Source organism: Chaetura pelagica, unplaced genomic scaffold (assembly GCF_000747805.2).
Source record: "Chaetura pelagica isolate M959 unplaced genomic scaffold, ChaPel_1.0 scaffold47, whole genome shotgun sequence".
Lineage (NCBI taxonomy): Eukaryota > Metazoa > Chordata > Aves > Apodiformes > Apodidae > Chaetura > Chaetura pelagica.
The window spans coordinates 240,148-255,430 of NW_009954140.1; the positions used below are offsets into that span (position 1 = coordinate 240,148).

General features: G+C 44.8%; 1 protein-coding gene across 2 annotated transcripts in view; it reads left to right on the top strand.

The window, feature by feature from the left end:
• Window positions 1-165: 165 nt before the first annotated feature.
• Window positions 166-15,283, top strand: part of RECQL5 (RecQ protein-like 5) — a 36,887-nt gene continuing 21,769 nt past the window's right edge. For both annotated transcript variants that reach the window (XR_719873.1, XM_010002644.1), the window contains exons 1-7: window positions 166-292; window positions 1,520-1,641; window positions 3,493-4,011; window positions 4,693-4,798; window positions 5,248-5,359; window positions 7,621-7,783; window positions 8,124-8,206. Coding sequence is in view for 1 of the 2 variants with exons in the window: in XM_010002644.1 (XP_010000946.1) it covers window positions 172-292; window positions 1,520-1,641; window positions 3,493-4,011; window positions 4,693-4,798; window positions 5,248-5,359; window positions 7,621-7,783; window positions 8,124-8,206 (1,226 nt within the window). In the remaining variant the exon portion in view is untranslated. The remainder of the gene's footprint in view (window positions 293-1,519; window positions 1,642-3,492; window positions 4,012-4,692; window positions 4,799-5,247; window positions 5,360-7,620; window positions 7,784-8,123; window positions 8,207-15,283) is intronic.

The window sequence follows — 15,283 nt, forward strand, 5'->3', positions numbered from 1 at the left end:
CCCGCTTTGTGCCCGGTCTGGGCTCCATGAGGGCTCCGGGGTGACATCCCTGGGGAGGGGAGGAGGGAAGAAAAAAGGGGGGAGCCTGGCGGGGCAGCCCCGGGGCGCTGGTGCCGGTGGCAGGGAGGCGGGGTGGGCTGAGTTCCTGTCCCTGTTCCCAGCCCCTCCAGGATGAGCAGCGCAGCTCCCCCCGGCCTGGAGGGCAGGGTCAGGAAAACGCTGCGGAAGGTTTTTGGCTTCGAGTCCTTCAAGACTTCCCTGCAGGAGAGTGCGACCATGACTGTGGTGAGAGGTGAGGCCCAGCCTTGGAAAGGTGTGACACACACCTGGTTTTCTGCCTTCCTGGGAAGGTGATGCTGCAGGAGCTGCTATCACACCTGGTTTGAGGAGACGTCACCTGGACTGTGTGGGACCACCTGGCTCTCCAAGCCCTTCTCTGGGCTGAGGTCATTCCTGCAGCCAAGGAGCAGGAGCATGTGCTGCACAGCTCTGAGCACAGCTCTGCCCTGCCTGTTCCCCTTCACGTTTATTTTGTAATCCCATCATGGCATCAACCAGAAAACAGGAAACTTTAACGTGCAGTCTTGCTGGTGTCTCCACTGGCACCTGCCAGCATGTTTATGGTCAGATGAGGTCAAAACTGTGTCCATGTATACATTTTCAGAGTAAACATCTTGTTGTAGGCAATGTTAGAGATGATGCCAGCAGAAGATGTGATTTCCTGGCATAGTTTAGATCTGTCCTCTGAATCATGTGGCTGTTTCCAGAAATATGATTCTCCTGGTGTCCACGTGCCCACCAGCATCCCACTGTTGGCTGGACAGGCAGCTCACATGTATGGCTGCCCACCACCAGCTCCCCTGGCAGATCTCACAGTGGGAATCAGAACAGGGTCAAACCCAGCACTCAGGGGACAGTCACAGTTTTCCTCTCTCTCCAGCAGCTCTGCAGATGGGCTGTTGCCAGCAGAGCAGCCAGGAGCTGTGTTCTATCAGCAGGGTGTCTGCCTAGTAACACTGTTCAGGGGCATCTCCCTGACTGAAGTGGTCACTGCTCAGTAGTGACAGTTTCTGACTGTGGTTGAGATTTCCAACCCTTGTTTCTTATAACTTGCACTTCTGGGATAAACTTTTAAGAGAATGTGGTAAAGATCTGTCATGGGGCTGGGGATTTTGTAACTGGAATTCTGCAAGACAAATGAAAGCTGCTCACCTGAAAGAGAATTAGCATGAAAAACTTGTTTAACTTCTCTTTATCTTGGTTTCTGTGTATCTTCTGGTACTTTTGTAAGGCTGTTTCTAAATGTTTACAAAGCAATCAGAGATTCTTTGAAGGAAACCACTCCAGGCACACAAAGTATTGCTGTGCTTTTAGAACATAACATGAGGTGACATTTCTTGGGATGCCCCCCAAACACACACTTTGTGTCTCCCAGACTACAAGCCTTTCTGCCTGCCTTTCCAGCCAGAGCCCTGGCCACCTCTCAGTAGCCTTGAGCTTTCTTCTGTTGTCTTTTCAGGCGAGAAGGATGTCTTTGTGTGCATGCCCACAGGGGCAGGGAAGTCCTTGTGCTACCAGCTTCCTGCAGTGCTGGCAGTGGGCATCACCATTGTCATTTCACCTCTGATTGCCCTGATTCAGGTAACTGTCTCCTGTTAGATGTGGAAAAGCAGCCAGTGAGGGGGTTGGGAGAGGCTGGAGGAGCAGCTGCCTCTTGTCCTTCTGCCCACGAGTCTTTGCTCTTGCCTTGCCCCTGTATTCCCTTGATGTCTGTTGTGTTTTCCTTACCCTGGTGGTAGGTGAAGAGACTGCAACTTGGCTGCAGAGCAGAGTAACTCTGGTCTGATATTAGGCAGTTCTCTAAAAGGAGGGTTTTCTTCTTTAATAATAACCTGGTGGTTTTTATAACTGAGCCTTGCTCCATTTTCCCCAGTTGTCCTTTACCTCCAGTGTGCTGTACAGAAGCAGCAAAGCAGAGCACCTCAAATAGACCAAACTGGATCTTTCCCCAGAAGAAAACAGCCATTTTACCTGTAGATAGACACCTTCAGGAGTGATGAAGTTGCCTTTAAAGGCCTAATTTGATCTGCATCAAAATGTCTTTCTGTGGCAGTCAGTCTTTCTGTTATGGGGAGAGGCTGGTTTAGCTGAGCTGCTCCTTGAGTCTCTGTGAGACTTCTTTTTTTTCTGTATTTGCCTTTTTCATTGTTTCATCACCTGCTGGGAGAAGCACCTCCCTGGGAGAGCAGCTGTAGCCTTGCTTAGACTTCTGTAAAGCATCTGTTTAGCACTGCATGACATCTGGTGTTGTAGGCTGCTGGTTTGGGTTTTGTGGCATTTTTTTATCTCCCAGACAGTCTCCATGTAACATGCATTAAGAATGAAGAGCAGGCTTGGTGATAAATCTCAGAAAGGTGTTATAAACAGTGAATTTGTTCCAAGTGGGAGGAGTTCTGACAGACAATACTTTATCACTTCAATGGAGGTTAAAAAAATGACCATTGATAAGATTTCCAAGTGAAGCAGAATGTGTCAGTGTGACAAGCAGGTTGAGAGTGGCTCACTGAGCCTTAGGGAACAGAGCTGTTGTGAAGGTGTGAACCTTCAGACATCTCATCAGGGCCTGAGAGGGAGTGGCCATGCCTGAAATGACCGTGATATGTTTCAGTGTAGCTGAACTTGAAGAGCTTAGTCTGTCTAGTTTATTATAGGGAAGGCTGGGAGCTGACTTTGTGAACAGAGAACAGGGGATATTAAATCAATCACTGAAACCAGGTTTTGAGAGAAGTTAGGAGGTACCAGTTTTTCAGGGCTATTCATACCTTCTGAAATGGGATGTGCTAGTCAATGCAAGTGAGTAGCTCAGTGCAGGGTTAGGGGGGTGGATTTGTATGCCCAGGGTTCATCTGGATGGATCTGGATATGATGCCATGTTTTCTTCATGGTTTTCATGGCATGATTTTCATCTAGAGTTGGTTCTGTTCACTGGTGATTTGCATGATCCTTGTATTTCATCCTGTCTCAGCTGTGTTTATAACATCCCTTAGTTATTTTGGAATGAAATGCACTCTGTGACTGCAGGGTGGTGGTGTTCATCTTCCATCTGTGACGAGTTGCTAGTCTTAATTCCTTGGAGGTGTTGGTGGCTGGTTTCAGATCACTGTGGCTATGGTGGGTTATTTTGCACAGATCCCTGCCAGTGTTCCCCAGCAGCAAAAGGGCTGTCTTAAATGGAATGGTCTTAAATTGAATGGATGCATAAAAATGCTGTTAGATGTAAGAGCTGGATAGATATTTTCACAGTTGAACAGAAAGACATCTAGAGTTGAAGTTCTAAATACCTGGACTGTAGGTGTATGTTGTCCTGAGACTCAGCCCTGGAGGTGGAAGTTGGGGCATCACCTGGCTTTGCCTAGTAGTCTTTCTAGGTGATGGTGACTTTCTTTATTTCCATTTGCTTTTCATTTAGTTTTAATCTTGTATTTACCCTAGGATCAAGTGGATCACTTGCTGGCTCTGAAGATCAAAGCCTGCTCTCTGAACTCCAAGCTTTCTGCCCAGGAAAAGAAGACCATCCTGGCTGACTTAGCAAGTGAGAAGCCCAAAGTAAAACTCCTGTACATCACCCCAGAGATGGCAGCTGCCTTTTCCTTCCAACCCACGCTCAACTCCCTGGTGTCCCGAAACCTCCTGTCCTACCTGGTCATCGATGAAGCTCATTGTGTGTCCCAGTGGGGACACGATTTCCGCCCCGACTACCTGCGGCTGGGCAGCCTGCGCGCCCGCATCCCCGGCACACCCTGTGTTGCCCTGACTGCCACTGCCACCAAGCAGGTCCAGGAGGACATTGTGGCAGCACTTAAGCTAAAGCAGCCACTCTCCACATTTAAGACTCCGTGCTTCAGATCTAACTTGTTCTATGATGTGCAGTTCAAAGAGCTCCTGACTGATGCATATGCCAACCTGAAGGACTTCTGTCTGAAGGCACTTCAAGTGAAGGACACCACTGGGGTAGGTTTTACATTTGGGGAAGGAGGATCAACTGAACAGAAGCTACCTTAATGGTCACTGACCTTCCAGTGCTTGGTATGGCCCTCACAGGTCTGTGGGAGGGAAGGAGGAGGTCCCTGGAAGGCAAGTGATCTTCTATGTTTTGCAGTTCCTCTAAAATAGTGAAGGCTGCAAGACTTCCAGAGTTGTCCTCAGAGAGTTATTAGTCTGAAAGAAAATGGATTAGGAATATGCAACCAGCATTTAGCTTGTCATGTCCCAGGTGATGATTATATGATTGATGGTGTTCTGCCCTTCTACTGTGGCAAGGGTGAACAGGAGCATTTGAAGTGTTGTATTGAATTTCCTGCTCTAACACTAATTCCCCAGATAAATTTTAGCGACTCAGTTGTAGCCTCTGCACTTGAGTTTTATTTGAGAGAGAATGCTTTTTGCCTTGTGCCCACTGGTGGAGGATTGGGGAACCATTTTTGGTCGATGTTGGGTGTTGTAGGACTTGTAAGGAAACTCTCTTTATGTCTGATTTCCTCCTGTGCTGCAGCAGTATCTTTCATTAGCTGGAGAAATCAGCTTGTAGAAGAGATGAGCTTTAGGCACCCCTCCTGTCTCCACTGTCCTGATGACTGCAGCTTTGTTGATTGTCTTCAGACAGTGTCATGGACTTCTCTCCTATCTGCCCAGGTGTACTCTGGTTGTGGCATCGTGTACTGCAGGACGAGGGACGTGTGTGACCAGTTGGCTATTGAGCTGAGCTACCGAGGAGTGAAAGCCAAGGCCTATCATGCAGGTATTGGAGGCTGTACCTCTCAGTAGCTGGTAGAACTGAACTGTCCCACCTTTAGAGCTTGCTTGGGGCTACCAGCTTTCTAGGCATGGTCTGTGATGTGTCTGATGCTCATGCCTCAGGTCTGGGAGGTAAGTGTGGGGCCTTCAGCATTCCCTTCACTCCAGGACTGTTGGTCTTGCTGGATCTTGCATGGCCTAAATATAACCACTGCTTTTATCCCAGGAGGGATCTGAATTTTTCTCTTTGGAATAGAAACAGCTGCTGCTGACTTCTGCTTGGTCACACGCCAGTTTAAACATGGGCAGAGAAGAGTGTGTACCCAGTCAGTTTTACTGGTGGGGGGAGTGGAGGAGGAAGAAAATTCTAATTTCTTTTTTGTTCTTTTTCTTTTTTTTTTTTCTTCTTTTTTTTTTTTGTTGTGGTTTCTTTTCTTCTTTTTCCTTTCCCAGGACTCAAGGCAGCTGAGAGGACTTCAGTCCAGAATGAATGGATGGAGGAGAAGATCCCTGTTATTGTTGCAACCATCAGTTTTGGAATGGGAGTAGACAAAGCAAATGTCAGGTGTGTGAGGCTGAGTGTTGTGCACAACCAGAGCCTGAAATCTGAGCAGTGGGAAGGGAAAGCCTAAGTCTTTCTGTTACCTGATAAATCTGATCACATGCCAGATGAGCACTTGCTAAAACCCACAAAACCAGAGCTGGAGGGTTGTTTTAATCTTAGAAGCAGCAAAAACAAACCTGGAAGGGTTTTGTAAAGAAATGAAAAACAAGGCACCAGAGCTCCTCTTTTGTTAGTCATCTTCAAAACCAAAAAAGTTGGAGGAATGCTTGGTTTTTTTGCCACACCCTCCAGGGTTTCACAAAAAGCCATCTTGATGCAATCACAGCTGTCTCTTTCATTTCTCCTAGTGCAATAATTGCTGTTAAAAAGCAGTGGGAAGAAAAACTGCACCTAAAATAATTCATATACCCTCTACTAAAAATAGTCAGAGCCAGTTGTTTTTTTTAGAGATCCCCTTTTTCAGTGCAGTGGGGAAAAATAGCAGTTCACAAATGGCAATAATCATGCAAAAAAAATACAGCTTCAGTCCAAGGAAAGAAATTTTGCACGTGTTTTCAACTGCTGTTCCTCTGGGACTTCTAACAGTCGCCATAATTGCACCATGTTATTAGAATTCCTGCACTGCTGTGTAGCTGTGCTGAGGTAGAACTGTGAGCTGCTTGGTAGAGGGGTAACTCAGGTGCAGATCAGACAACACCCATCACAGACCTAATGTTTACTCCAAAAATCACAGAATCATAGAATGGTTAAGGTTGGAAGGGACCTTAAAGATAACCAGGTTCCAACCTTCCTGCTAAAATCCACATAAAGCTATTGCTCTGAACACTGTGGGAGAGGGGCAGGACATCACTGAGGCAATCCCATCAATCCACAACAGTGCCATCCTTCTGGCTGTACCATGGTGCTGACAGGTAGCAGGATCCCATAGCAATGACTGACTGATTTACTGCGTGATGTGTGTTACCCAGCAGACAACTGAGAAGTCTCCTTGGATAGCAGCATGAACTAATGACCTGCTAAAACCACTCTGTTCAGTACAGTGGTCATTAAGAAAAGCAAGAGTCACTGAAATGCATAGGGCTGATTGAGAGGGAAATGCACCTGAAATTATGCTTGTAATACGGTTACTTTCCAAGGAATGGAGTTAGAGTGACTCTTTACAGGATCTTTGTTAATAGTTTAAAGGCTGTTATACCTAAGCCCAGGCAGTAGTGAACTGCTGCTTAGCTTTCACTATGTTGGCAGAGTTCTGGATATTAATGCATATTTTATCAACTAAGATCAGGTCTAACAAGTTCTGGAGGTGACTTTTCTGGACAAAAGGGAAAACAGGTGGTGTGTCTTTTTCTGATGGAACCTGCTCCTCTCTTCACTGCTCAGTTTTGTTTGTGATTATTTATCAATTTCTTCAGTAAACTTCCTGATGGGGATTAAACATGTCAGGTTCTGATACTTCCTGCCTGGCCTGTTCCTGTTTGTGTTTGGAGAAACATGTTTGCTTGGTTTTTTGTAATTTACTCTCAGCCACACCCATATGCATCATACCTGCCTCTGGGACATGCAGGTTTTGAGGCAGACTGGTTGAAATGTTGGCAGTGTTACTGTATTGTAAAATCCTCTCAACACAGGTATAAGCTGTATTGCTGAATACTCAGGTACAAGCAGGTTTAAAGCAGTCTTGCAGTGGTGTGTTGAAAACCTTCCTTCAGAGATTACATACCATTTAGTAGTGATTCATGGTCATGTTTGCTGGCCAGGAAGATTGCCTTCATCTGCAAGTGAGCTTGGTGAGGCAGAATTTCCCATGCTGACTTTCTTGGCAAAGAAGTGTCTTTTTAAAATTGAGTATTTCAAATTCTGTTCTGTCACATTCAACTTGTGTTCCACAAAATAAATAGGACCTTTCTTTATTTGATGGTAAAATCTCCCAAACTCCTTCAATCAGTGTCATTATTCTCACTCTTGGGATATTCATGTGCTCATTCTTTTCCATCCATTTGGAGTGACATCCTGCTCACATGTTGTTCAGGTGCATTTGTTTTCTCACAGCTCTGCTGCTTTCCTTGTTGTCTTGTGTGTAAAGAGGACTTACAGTTCTGTGTGCTTAATCACTGTGCCTTGCTCTGCTAAATCCTGTCTTCTGTGCTTTCGTTCTCCTGTTTTTTACTGCTGTTGATGTCCACAAACAACCCAATCATGTGTACAGTGATCTGAGAACCCTGTAGCCTTGTGTTTGATGTTGTTTTACCTCCCCCATGCAGATTTGTTGCTCACTGGAACATTGCTAAGTCAATGGCTGGATATTACCAAGAATCTGGGAGAGCTGGGAGGGATGGGAAGCCATCCTGCTGCCGCCTCTATTACTCAAGGAATGACCGGGATCAAGTCAGCTTCCTGATCAAGAAGGAGCTCTCTAACATCCAAGTAAGAGCTGCACAATAGTATCCACCTGCCTTTGCCCTGATCCGGTGTTTGCTTCTTGCCTGCACTGACCTCTGAATATGTAAAGATGAAAGGAGTTTTTCTGGGTCTAGAGCTGCATGTAGCCCCATTTCAAGGGACAGCAGGAAGGGAAAGGGCTGCCAGACCCAATCCCAGTCCTATCACAGAGACATGGGAGAGCAGAAGTATGGAGCAGGCACAGGGTGGTGTCTGCATCTCTTTGCCATATTGATCAGAAGGGTTGGATTTGGTCATCACTAGAGTTTCTTTAGCTGTTTATATTGAAATCCCTTTATTAGTTATTGTCCCTGTCTACTTTCAGGAAAAAAAAGGCACCTTAAAGGAATCTGACAAGGCTGTGATGACAGCTTTTGATGCCATTGTGAACTTCTGCGAGGAGCTGGGGTGAGTGTGCTACTTTCAAACTCTGTTTAATGTTGGAGAAACCATGTCCTGTCCCTTCCCAGGCCCTGTAATCGCTGAGATCTTGCATGTCAAGGAGAAAAAAAATATACTGAATTAATCTGGTACTTTGCTGTCTGAGCTGAAGCTGGTGTCCCTGAGACGTGTCTCGCTCACTCCCACCTTGGAGTTAATGGAGATGTTGGCTGTGAATGTTCTACCTTTGATGATGGGTTGACTTAGTTGCATTTGCTTTTGTTTGGACTTTTTCCTCCTTCTCTACCTCACTTCTCTTCTGAGAGAAACAGCCTAATGGGCACAGGCTGGAAGCATTTAGATTTCATGTTTCTCTCAATCTCAGGGGCTGCACTCTCTAAAGTACAAGGTATCTGTGATTTCATTGACCTTAGAAGGAGCTCATGGTGCTTAGAATGCTTCAGAAACAGGCTCAAATTATGGACATGCCCAATCTAAATGCAGACTAGCAACCACAACATGCATTGTTCAGGTTTAGTTCATGACTTGTGAGCTGTAATTGTACTAATTGCTATTCTATGCCGGATAAGACATCAAAGCTAGAATTTTGTCAGTAAGGGAGCAGTATGTGTTCACTAACTGAAAATGGTCAACATGCTTCTTGCTTTCAAGTCTGCATTTTGTTTCATTTTTTGCACTTGTGTTTAGGGCAACTTCTTCGGTGTGACTGTAACTTGTGCTTCTTTCCTGATGCCTGGGTGAACATGCTCTCTCCCTGTGGTCATGTTTGGTAAACAAATCCTAGTTTTATGAGGTCATTCTGGGAGACTCTTGCTTGTACTAAAGTATGGCACAACACTTAATAGTCCCAAGGCACTTGAAGGAGCATTTCTTTGCCCAAAGTCAAGGTGATTCTGGGAAGTAGCTAGGAGGCTCCTTGCTATAAGAGCTGGATCCACTCACTTGGCTAAGAACCTCTGATCCTTCTGGTGTGTGTTACTAGCTCGCAGTGAGTGGCCAGCTGGCTGTTTGTGTCTGGGTTTTGTATAATCTGAGAGGCAGCTCTGTCTCTCTGGTTAGATGCTAATGCCAGGAAACCTTGCCTTCATATGTTTCTTCTTGATGTCTGAGCTGGTTACCTATAGAGTTAGTTGTGACAGTCATTTCTAGGAATGGACACTAGTGCTATAAGAACTGGAATGGGATCACTGAACTAACCTTACAGTTAGCCAGAAGCAGTCACAGGATGTTCCAGGGTAGTGCTCCAGTGAGGACATGAATTAAACTCCATGTAACCATCTCACAGCATCTTCCACTTCACACATGCTGTGAAGAGCCCAAGTGCTCTCTGGTGTGAGGCCCTTCTTGAGAGCTGCTCTGCAGCAGTGAGGACTGAGCAAGGACAGAGAGAAAAGATTCCTTCTTGCTCTGATGAATAGCAATGGAATAGGATTTCACTGGGTACGTAAGAGAGATTTCTGCAAGGGAATATCACTGACCTAATTAGAAATCCTGTCTCCTTTACTCTTTCTTCCCTTCCCCAGCGTGGTATGTTCTTCCTGCTGTATAACATCCCAGAGTCAGATCTTGCAGCACCACTGCCTGACTTCCCTGCTCAGAACTGTACAGGAGACCCAGATGCCATGTTGCATTTCTTTTTTAGATTTTGAATTAATACAGTTCTATTCACTATCCAAACAGTGAAAGCAAACTGACCTTGCAAGATTGTAAAAAAGAACAAATAAAGACAGACTTACATACTGGCAAGCAAGTTTTTGCATAGTATATTTAGGCCATTGTCTGAGTATGACAGGAGAATAGTGGTATGAGCTGCTTTTAGAGAGTGGGCTTAGACAAAGCTTCTGCTGGTCAGAGTTTCCTGTTGCCCATTTGCAAGATGGAACAAAGCCCATGTAACTGCAGCAGTGGAAGACATCTTTATCAGTTCTAGGTGGTGGTTGACCATTTGCCACCTCTAAGTGGTGGTTTTGCTTGAAAGATGAAAATCAGGCATGAGTTGACTTTGGTATTTGGCTAGTCATGTAGGTCCTGAATGCAGGCAGCCTGGAGTTTGCTGTGGGCTGGCAGAACAACTTGCTGGCATTGGTGCCTTGCTGTTGATGTAGCAAAGTTGCATGGGGAGAAATAACCACCCAAGGAGTGAAGGTGAGAAGACTGTTGATGAACAACACAATCTGGCCTGATTCTTGCTTAGCTGCAGGGCCTCAGTCCTGCATCTCAGCTTCACTGTTTATACCCCACTCCCTTTGTGCCTTGGGGATGAGCAGCACCCAAAGATGGCAGCAAATAAGAGCAGAGCTACAAAAACAAGACAGAAGGTGCTGATCACCACTAGTCCTCCAAGAGCCCAGTCATTTGATACAATCAGTCTCCTTAGGCCTTCCAGAACTGAGGATGCCTCTTGTACTGATGACATGCTGGCTTCCACCCTGCTGGAGGTAGACAAGAGCAATTTCAGATGTTGGTTTTACCCTCTCTATGCTCTGAGCCAAAGTCCCCAAACCATTCTAAGCATTCATGCTGGCTGTGCCTGCAGGCATCCCTCTTCCTAAAGGGAGAATCACCCTTCACTGAAATGGTGAAACCAGAAGAAAGGTAGCTGAGGCCTGTTGCACAATCACATCTACAAAGAAGCAAAGAGGAAAGCTTCTGGCTTTACAAGATTTTGGCAATTGAGATTTATTTTAATCATAGTTTACCAATATTATTAAAAATATAATATTGTGCTTCTCCCATCATGTTCAACTGTACAATCTGTACAAGAAATACAAGTGTTCACTGGGAGAACTTGCTTGATACCATTGGAAAGATCTCTAAAAAGGAGTTAAATTCTGAAAACTCATTGGAGATTAAATGAACACAAACAAACAAAAAACCCCATCAATAATAAACAAAGGTCTGAATGTACAATTGTTGCTCTTATAGGGCTTAGAATAGTCTAGCCATGTAGAAAAGGTCTCCTGCAGACAGTTTACTTTAGTAACACTTTCTGTTACTCTGCAATGGAAGCAGAAGTTTTCCTCCCATTAAGTACTTGGGTCCAGCAATAATTTAAACTGGGATCTCAGTGGGTTCTACACACTTGCTCTTTTACTGGTACTTTGCATAATGACTTGGCTATCAGCTTTCTAAAGAACATCCAGCATCTCTTTTCAAGCATCTTGTGGTTTTATTAAAGCTTCCTTGCTTCTCAAGGGAAATGATGGATTATTTTTCAGTTTCTTTCAAATATGACTGCACAGGCATAATGCAGGAAGACATCTCTGTTATTTTTTAATATTTCTTTGACTTGCTACCTCTTATATCTGTATCCTCAATATCATAAGGAAAAGGATTAATCATATAAAGCATGTTTCATCCACAGCAAGTCACATCTGACTAGGAGCACAAGCTCACACCACAGTTTGCTAAAGTTTTTGGTTCTTTCTCAGCAGCCAAATACATATAGTTCATGCTTTGTTTTCTAGAATAGTGGCAGATCACCATGCCTAGTCTCTAACCAAGAGGCATACAGGATATGAAAGCTGTTCTGGATAGCTTCTTTTGCCTTTAAAAAGAAGGCAGCCTAGATACTAGTTCTGTAGACTCAAAGGCAGGAACCCTGTGTGGCTGTACATCCTACAAAGTTCCCATCCCTTTTGCTAACCACAGTTAATCTCCTGAAACAGGAGAGCTGTATGTGAATTTATAAATACCTGTTGTGTTTGCAGTAGGTGTTTCTTCTGGTACCTTCTCTGCACCCACTCTGCCTGTGGTGAGGGACCCCCTTATTGCACCTGGAGACTTGCAGAGGTAGCATGGAAGCTGCCTGTTTGCACTGCAGTGAATTATTAACAACTGACTTTCCTGCAAAGGTGTGGCTAATCTAATCAAAGACTAATTAAAAAGACCTAGTTCAGTCGTTGCTCAGACATTCCTTAATCTGCATGGCTTTATATCTTTGTGCACCTGTTCCAGTGCCCACTATGTCCCCTGACTGGGGAAGGCTGCAGGTTGTGGTGGGAAGGAGAGGGCTTTGTTTCCTGGATCTGCATTGTAAGCTCTGTTAGGAGACTGTCATGTCTGAAATCACTCTGAACAAGACTGCCCTCCAGTCTGAACTTCACTGTAACAGTCTAGGTAGATACTTGCACTGCTGTTAGCTGCAATACAACTGCCTGCCTGTTGCTTTCCTTCCTGAAGAAGACCAGAGGGATGGTGCTGGAGAGAGGTGGGAGGGGAGAACAAAGAGATTGTGGTGTGTGAGGCTGAGTGTGTGTAAAAGGAAACTTGTTTTTCACAAGCCAAGCAAATCACTTTGAAACGAGAGGGAAGATGTTACAGAATAAAAGCTATTCCATTAAGTTGTCAGTAGAACTTCAACCACTTCTGCTGGAGGGGCTGGTCTCGCTGTCTCTGTTAGGTTCCCCAGGGAAATAAACTATTTCAACAAATGGATCATCAGAACTGAAGGAAATGTATTCCCTTTCAGTTCCATCTAGGCTCACTCAGTCTTTCACAACATGTACACAAATTGCAGAACACTAGGCCTGTGAGGTCCAGGCAAGTATGTAGAAATCAATCCAGGGACCCCTTCTCTATGTGGTGACTGCTCCTCTGCTCCAGAAAGCCACCTGAATTCTTCAGGGAATTGCTTAATTTTTTAAAATTTTTTTCTTTCTTTTTTTTTTTTTTTTTTTTTTTTTTAACAGTGCTGTGTTCACCTTCTGCTTCTAGTTCCAGAACTTAAAGTGACAGAGATAAGACAGGAACCATTTCTCTTGTCCCTCTGCCTGGTATTTGTCAGTGGTTTAACTTGTAACACCAGTGGGAAACATGTATTTGTAGCTTTTCCTGTTGAGATAAGGCCTGGCAGCTTGATCCTAGTGACAGTAACATGTCAGTCACTGGTATGTTTCCAGCCTGCTGTGCTTCCCCCTGATTGTCAGCACAGGCTGCTTCCATGCTGCTGGAACACTTCTCAATGGCATTCTGTTAATTCCTGTAGCTGGCACCAGCTAGCACAGGCTGGGACAGAAAGTAAGCTCTGTCCTTTCACACGTCTTGTGACTTAACTTAGATACAGAAACATCTGTTGAGACTGTCCCCTGCAACTGAGACTTCCTATGTCACCTTGATTGTCACTTGTTTGTTGAAATTAGCAAAGATGTAGCTGACAGAGGAGTTAGTGTGACACATCTCTGAGTGTTGATCAGAGTAAACTGATGCCATGCTTGAGCTTATCCTACCCTAACATGCTGGTTGGGAGCTTTGGGACAGCATCGTAAAGGTAGCAATTTGTCACTCTTGGTGGAACTGTGCAGTAGCTCATACCAGTGCAGACTTCTGTTGGCAGCTGCCAAGTTTGGGCTCAAATGTTTACTTTTTGAGAAACATACTCATGTTCTGCTGGAAAGTTTTTCTTTTTATTAATTTAGAAGTAGTAAAATCAGTAGCTTGAAGAATTTTGTTACTTAATTTTTAGACTGGCCTCTGTGCTGCTGAGTGCAGACATATTCCAATGTGCAGCAGTACAAAAAAGCAAAATACCTAAATCTAGTTTATTTGCAAAAGTTAAAGTGCATGAAATGCATGGGAAGCTACTGATGTCATGTACTACTTACTAATTTGGGTGCTGGCTTCAGAGAAAAGAGGTTTCTTTACAAAGTTTTCATTTTGTTGTCATTTCTGAAGTGTGAAGAATATTTAAAAACCCACTGTTATAAATCTGATGATTCTTTCTCTCTAGCTAAATGCTGGCTCTGGTATATAGATGTGTAATCCCTTTGACTCCTGTACACTTAGCAGTTAGAATACAAGGGTAAAAGATTACTTACCTATCCAAGTGTAACTTTTTATGCCTTCTCATGAAGGTGGCTGGTTTCATGTTTAGGGCTGAAAGGCAGCCCAGTGCCTCACAGTACTAGGGGCAGTTTGATGGTTTGCTGTTTGGCTGTCCCTGGTATGGAAGTTGTGGCCTGCACCACAGCCTTGTACTGCCATGAACCCCTTCCTGAAGTTCACCAAAGTGCAAACCAAACATACCCAGTGGCTGCAGCATGGAAAAGGCATTTATTTTCACTTGTCTTCAGCTGTACAGCCCATTCTTGGCTCTACTTTGTCACAGTGCCCACTGTCAGCTGTTGCACATGTACCCTGAAGTGATGGTTACCATGTCAGCCCTCTGAAATGCCTTTGTGTATGTTAATAATCATACCTTGGGCATCATGTTTATGTCTGCTAAAATAAACTGCACACAGTGCAGGGAGTCAGGCAGACAGGTCCCTCAAGTAAGGACAGGGATTTGTCTCCCTGTAACTCCCATGCTCGGTAAGGACCATTCACCTGCAATAAGCAGGAGAGCAGAACCAGACAGGGTAGGGAGGGAGCAGGTTTAGCAGCAGGATGATCCAGTTACATTGTGGCATTGGTGGGGTGTTGTGGTTTTTTTTCCTTTTGCCTTAATCTTTCTATTTACAAAGGATATTGCACATGATCTTGAGTTTTCTCTTTGGCAATTTCCTATCATTGCAACACTGATGAAATAAAGCAGGGAACATTTGTTACCAGCTGTACTCAGAGCCTCAGCTGGCATGTCTGGATCAGAAGATCCACAGTTTGTTTTCAGGAGACATCTCAGCTGACTGTGTCTGTTGTGGTGGCTTTTAAGAGAGCAGATTGGGGCTTGATCCAAGATGTACTGGGCACGTGGACCTCCCAGTGATGTCAGTGGGTTTTGGTAGTGCCCAACATCATCCTTCTGGATGAAGCACTTGTGGAGAGAGTGGGTGCTGCCTAGCATGGGGCATTGCACATGCTCTTTCCTTTGGTCTGTGGCTCCATGCTCCCAAAGGGAATCCTTGGCTGGCCCAGCTGCAGGGCTGTGACTGTGAAAGCATGTCTGTTTCCTCAGCAGCATGTGTCCATGCACCCCCACCCCACCCCAGAAAAGGGAGACAGTGATGGGAAAGTAGTGTTACCTTTCTGGTCATGCCATGGAGCCCAGCTATGGCTGTCACAAAAAGAAGGAATTCCATGCTGTGATTTCTGGTCCTCTGAGTCATATTAATGAATATTGTTATTGCCATTTCCAGTGAGCTAGTG